Source organism: Lates calcarifer, linkage group LG15, assembly GCF_001640805.2.
Source record: "Lates calcarifer isolate ASB-BC8 linkage group LG15, TLL_Latcal_v3, whole genome shotgun sequence".
In the NCBI taxonomy this organism is placed as follows: Eukaryota; Metazoa; Chordata; class Actinopteri; family Centropomidae; genus Lates; species Lates calcarifer.
The window spans coordinates 1,952,362-1,958,793 of NC_066847.1; the positions used below are offsets into that span (position 1 = coordinate 1,952,362).

Consider the following 6,432-nt stretch of genomic DNA (forward strand, 5'->3'; position numbering starts at 1 on the left):
GTACTGCCTACAGTGAAAGAGAAAGTATGATACCCCCCCATCCCCCCCCCAAAAAAAACAGCCTCAGTCCCTTTGGTTACATCAGTGGCATTGTCAGAGAGGATGAAAGGGTAAATGATCCATCTAAAATGAGTCAACTGGTAAATGGGCTTCGCTCCATTGAGCAGATTGAGTAATGGATTTGACGTGCCCACCTTCAAAAAGCCGAGAGAGAGGAGAAAAACAAGACGGAGAGAAGCAGAGGGAGAGAAACAAGGTGCCTGGCTGAATAAGACCTGAGCGGTGTGAGAGCGAGGTGGCCGTAGGCTGTGGAAAATCATCTTCAGTTTTCTCCTCATCAATCTTAGCAGGTTGCGTTTCCATAAAGGAGAGGAAACGGCGCCTGCAGGGGGTCAGCGGAGTATGATGGCTTGTTATTCATCAGCACACAATTGGACATAAAGGAGGAGGGGGCAGGGGGGTAAAGCTATTTCTGGTCGGACAGGCTGTGGTTAATGGAGCCAGCGTTTGTATCAGGTGTCAAACAGTTTGTCAATAAGGTGATGCACTCTGTGGTAAAACATGGTCATAGTGTCAGAATCAAAGATTACTCATCGACCGCGATCAGGTGATTAACAAGCAGCGAATGGTTTCTTAATCACCGCAGCAACCTGACCGGGGTGATGACATTTTAAAGCTCATACTGAACCAAAACTGCACTCAGCATTTAGATTTCATTTCTTCTCCATTTATCTGATGCTCTGATCCAGAGCAATTTACACGGTGAAATAGGATTCAGCTCTTCTCTCAGCAACATTCAGCAACAGTCTGCTGTTTGAAGTGGAACAGAGTATTAAGCTGGTAAAGAAATAAGTGGTTTTTACACGCTTTGCTCTGTGTTGCTGCAGCTAATGAACAGTGCAGCTTGTGAAAGGAAATCAAATGAATTTTGGAGTACATGCAGCCCGTCACCCTCCTACGTGTTGATTCAGAGATGCTGCCATAAGCTCCACAAAATAAACAGCGTTCAGAGTGTGGGCCCCGGCTGGAAACATGACAGAATCACAAATACCACATTCCAGACACATGAGAAAGAACGGTGAACAGGACCGATTCGATGGGTTTTTATTTTTGCGTAGTGTTTGTCAAATCAAAGAGTCAAAGGGTTGACTTCTCACTGACCCTTTTTAGCAGGGAGAGGTCAGAGGAAAAATGTTCTGCTTCTAGAAAAACCATAAAATCCTAATCATTTTCATGCCAAGTAACAGCTGCACAGCATCCGGCAGAATGCAAAGTTTGAGGAAACTGAGGAGTCCTGAGAGTCACTTTATGAATCGACAGCGTTACTGGATGACTGACAGTTGATGGACAAACCCTTGGTTGAATCATCAGAACAAAAGGTTAATAACTGTGATGGAAAATATCTGGTTCTTTGTTCAAAAGGCAACAGTTCAAGACTGCGCAGATGAAGATTAAAGATTAGATTTTAAGACGGAAATCAAGGAGTGTTTTGGTACCAAACGTCACAGAGCTTAAAGCTTTTCTCGCCTAAACGCTGAGCGCAGGATAAAAATGTGGTTTTACAGAAACTTGACAAACATTTTACTTGAGTTCAACTTTCAGATTCTGGACCAGTTTTGGAAGAATTCACTAACTACAGTGCTGTGTTTTGTTCCCAACTGCAACAACAACAGCTAAAGCTCATGGGTATTGTGGTATTTCGAGCTGTCTAAACCAGACTGCCAAACCAAACTGATGCAACAAAAACAATTTTTCAGAAACAACATTGAAATCAACCTCACTATTATTCACCCAGATTGTGAACGTGAATCGTGAATCAGTTTTCTACAGTGTAATATGTAGTAAATTAGTGATTTGTGTGACAGAATTTCCTTTACTTGAATGCACCTTGGGAGTCGTAGTTTCAGTAGTCAGTCACCTAGTCATGGGACTTTTACCTCTGAAACCCTGGATGCCTGAAATGAATAAACGTTGAAGTAATCGTTAAGAGAAAAGTTTGTTTTATCCACGATCACCGATACTTTCAAAATGATACCGAAACCTAAAAGCTGCGTGGTGAGGATCAGTATCTCTCTTCGACTGTTCAGACCTGATTGTGTGAGCGGGACTGTAAGCTAGCAAATGAAAGTTTCCTCATCCATCTGCCACACAGCCACAACCTTGCCAAGACGCACACACAAATGAAACCACTCGCCCCCTTTCTCTCTTTCCTCAGTGAGGATGTCTTATTCTTCAGTTGCCATTGGTTACCTGGCAATTCTGCTCTTAATGTCAATTACCTCCAGCTTGTTTATCCTTTGTGGCAAACACCAGGATCGAAACTCGGACCCAAAGTCTCAGACCTGCTGAGTACTTTTTCTGAGAAGAAAAAAACATGTTTTTTCAGGATGTTTGGACCCGTTTTGGTTGTTTTCTGCACCGGTAGATGACCTTATAATTTGTTAGGAGAGCAGTTGTTGTTTTCAGTGGCTTGTCTCTTCATCACCAACTCCTCTTGTCCTCCTGCACAGCCGTAATTTCCTCCCTTTCCAACATCGCCACATAATTTATCTGCTCATTCTGTGTGTGAGAGAGAGAAGGGAGGAAGAGCAGGGGGAGATATGTAGATAGGCAGAGAGATAGAGAGAGAGAGATGAAGGGAGGTAAGATGATGGTAGCAGTGTGTGATGAGGTGGGAAATGGGGGGCGGAGGGGAGGCAGGAGGGGAGGAGGGGAGTCGGTTGCCCATGGATACGACCCCGATATAATTTGATTTGTGGCAGCAGGAAGCAATGAGTGAGCGAGCGCGAAAGGAGGGAGGGGGGAGGAGGGGAGGGGAGGGAGGCAGGGAGGATGTGGAAAAAAGCGAGAGAGTAGAGAGGAAGAGAAAACGAGGGCGAGAAAATAAGAGGCGAGGGAGGAAGGAGAGAGAAGGAGGGACAGGGGAGGCTTAAACATGTCGGGCGCCAAAGCAAAAAGGATCAAGAGATATGAGAGATGGAGTGATGGAGGGAGAGGAAGATGGAGAGATTGGAGGTCTCACATGACTGCTTTTCTCGCTTTCATCCTCTATGTGTCTCTATCTAATCTCTACCTCTCCATCTTTCCCTCTCTTTCTTTACTTATTCAATTCATCGCAGTTGTATTCAGGCCAGGAAATAAACTGTATCAGGGCAGGTAAACCCTCGAAGCTCTATCATTAGCAGACAGTTTGAACCTTAAAGACCGTCTGCATCCACCTGCCTCTAAACTCAGCTTCAGTTAAATCTGCTGTTTACTGGCAGCAAAATAAAAGTACTTTTACATGGAAGTGGAAAATTACAGTTATAGTTACATTTACTCCTCCCTTTAAAAACCTCCATTTAAACCTCACATCTGTGCAGTCCAATCCAGCACCTTTTAGCATATCAATAATTAAGACTTAGTCTTCTAGACTGTTGGAGGAAATGAAACTATATTTCTGTAAGGTGTTTTCAGAAGATTTATGTCTTGATTAAAAAAACAGTTGGCTGTGGGCTGAGTAAGGAAGTCTACAGCCATGCTAACGGTCCTGTGAGGCTGCACAGCGGTTAGTTTCACATGTTAGCATGCTAATATTAGCTCATTAGCATTAACTAAGGCTGCAGTTAGCTCTGCAGGTATTTGGTGGTAAATCAGAGTAGAGGATCGCGTGCCTCAAACCTTTCAGCCTTAACACCTTCAGCTAATTCCTGCGCCTCGTCTGCACACATTTCCTTTCCATTCGTCCTGTATCAGACTCCAGATATTGTAGCAGTACCTGAAGCTTTTCCTTCTTTCTCTCCTCCTAATCTTTCTCTCCCTGTGTGTGTTTGTGTTTGTGCAATCCTGTGTGTTTAATCCAAACAAAGCCAAATCTCCCCGGATTGTAAATACCAGTTGGTTATAGCAGGGAAGCGCTTCTAAAGCCAACCAACAGACAGCAAGGGACCCTGTGCTTCAGCAACACTCCCAGCTCTGTTCTGCTTGTTCACAACCGAGAGGGCTCGTACAAATGTGTGTGTGTGTGTGTGTGTGTGTGTGTGTGTGTTTGTGTGTGAGGGAAAGAGAGAAATAACGTGTGACAGAAGGAGAGTGTGGAAAAGAGAGCGGGAGAGAGTGTGTGACATAGAAAGAGAGCATGGAAAAGAGCATAACAGAGTGTGAAAACGACGAGGAGAGTGAATGTGACGGGAGAGAGGAGTGTGTGGAGGGAAGAGTGAGCCTGGTGTGTGTGTGTGTAAAATGCAAACCGAGTACTTTAAAGACAGCATGTTTAGACACTCTGTCTAGAAGTCTGTTTCCTCAAAATGTCTCTATCTGGTATGTTTAACACGCCGTACTCTCATACAGTCAGTCCTGTTTCCGCTCCAAGATGTCAGTGTATGACGATAGAACAGTGATCAATTAAAAAATCACCTTGTGTTTAACTGAGGATAAACAGGTATCACTGAGCTGAGGTCGAACCTTAAAGGAACTGTTTGACTGACGATAAGAGCTCAGGTGGTCACTGCTTCTTTTAGATTTTTAAAAACCAAACATTCATTAATTCTCTTATTGACATTTCCTTTACTTTCACAAGGGTCCATGTCTGCAAAGTGTATGACTGACTGAACATATCAACCTTAGCTGACGTGTTTAGAGACACTTATTATGTATCTTGACTTTCTTATGGTGGTGTGGTCATCACAAACACATGTCACTGCCAACACATGCAGTAATAATGAGAGTAACAACAGGCAGATCATAAATCCTGTGGTGTGTGAACTGAAACACAAAGCCAACCATCGCAGAAACAGAAAGTTGGCTTCTTCTCTGGTGCTCTAAGCCAGACATGTTTGTGAAAAGGCTTAATGTCTACTTTAAGTGTCTGTTTATTTTTAACTGAGCTTATGTGGTTTTAGTTTGGAGGGAAATTTGGTGGGAAATGAAGATGGTTATCAGTCGGTCGTTTCTAAATGTCTGCAGCTTGTCCGTTTGTTCATTTTCACACTCTGCAGTCCCGTGAGAAGATGTTAGCCCCTGAAAACAGCTCTCACAATAAAGATCTCTAATCCTGCTCGCTGGGCTAGAACATTCAAGACAAAGGGCCCCCTTCAAGACATGTATGTTTTGTCTCAGTAAAAACTGAGAGATAACTCCTCTTGTCACTACATCAGACACTTCATTCTAATAGAAAATGTTCAATGTAAATGAGTTAAGAGGAACTTTTTTACAGTGTGTTGCATAATTTCTTAATAGACAAAAAGTTTTGTAAAAGCTCTGTTAACTCTCCGCTCGTCCTCTCCGTCTCCCTCCACCCAGGTGACGTTCACCAAGCGGAAGTTCGGTCTGATGAAGAAAGCGTATGAGCTGAGCGTCCTGTGCGACTGCGAGATCGCCCTCATCATCTTCAACCACTCCAACAAGCTGTTCCAGTACGCCAGCACCGACATGGACAAGGTCCTGCTCAAGTACACCGAGTACAACGAGCCGCACGAGAGCCGGACCAACGCCGACATCATCGAGGTAAAGCGTGGAGGGGGATGCAGTGAAAGAGGAAACGACTGTGATCATACTCTGTGTCTGAATGTGGAAATATCAGGTTGTGATATTCTTAGTTACTGTTGATGCTGCTCTTTGTTTTTGCATCTTACCAGTACAAGAGTTTATTTTCCCCAGTGGGAACATTAAGATTTAATCTGAACTAATCTAATCTCGTTCTCTCCAGACTCATTCAGACTTAATTAAGTTGAGTCCACTTTATCAAAGCCAGTCCAGTTCATTGTAGTCCAGTCTGTTTTACTGACTGGCCCAATATCTTTGGACCAGGAGGATCACTCCCCTTAAATCCAGTCTATTTAATCCAGTCCGGTTCCTTCCTGTCCTGTGCAGTTTACTCCGGTCCAGGCTGCTTCAGTTCAGTCCAGTCCAGTTTATCCTGGTGGTGTTTATGGTCGTACTCTGGCTCGGTGCCTGCTAGCTTACAGAGAGGGCAGAGGTAGGGACAGCTGGGCCTCACCCCTCCTCCCCTCCTTACCCCTCTGGCATCGGCCCCGTTGTTACCCAGAGACCTCTGCAGGAACAACAACAACAACAGCAACAAGCCAAAGCACGACGCCTACAACCGACTGGAAACCACCTCGGCACAAAATGGCCACCAGATACGGGAAGAGCCTGCCGAGCAGCTGAAAACTAATGTTTATTCATTTGCATGTTGACTGGTAGAGGGGTCGGCGGTGAGGTTAGAAGAGAAGATGTGAGGGCAATCATTTAGCTCCATTTTTCTGTTTTTGTAATAGGAATACATTTTTTCCTAACGTCTTTCCTCCCTGTGGGAAAAAGCTTCGCTGCAGCTCGTCAGGCGAACACGGAGCACATTCACATGCCTTGCTGACCCTTTTATACATAATGGCCCTCTCATGAATTGAACACGAGATGGTTAGGTATGATTCAGCGAGCCGTGTATGCTGCAGT

At 44.4% G+C, this 6,432-nt stretch overlaps 1 protein-coding gene across 12 annotated transcripts in view; it reads left to right on the forward strand.

Annotated features, from left to right (window-relative positions):
* The window catches only part of mef2d (myocyte enhancer factor 2d), an 81,027-nt gene that overhangs the window by 30,959 nt on the left and 43,636 nt on the right, over nt 1-6,432 (forward strand). For all 12 annotated transcript variants that reach the window (XM_018678678.2, XM_018678683.2, XM_018678685.2 and 9 more), the window contains exon 3: nt 5,281-5,484. In XM_018678678.2, the coding sequence (XP_018534194.1) occupies nt 5,281-5,484 (204 nt within the window). The remainder of the gene's footprint in view (nt 1-5,280; nt 5,485-6,432) is intronic.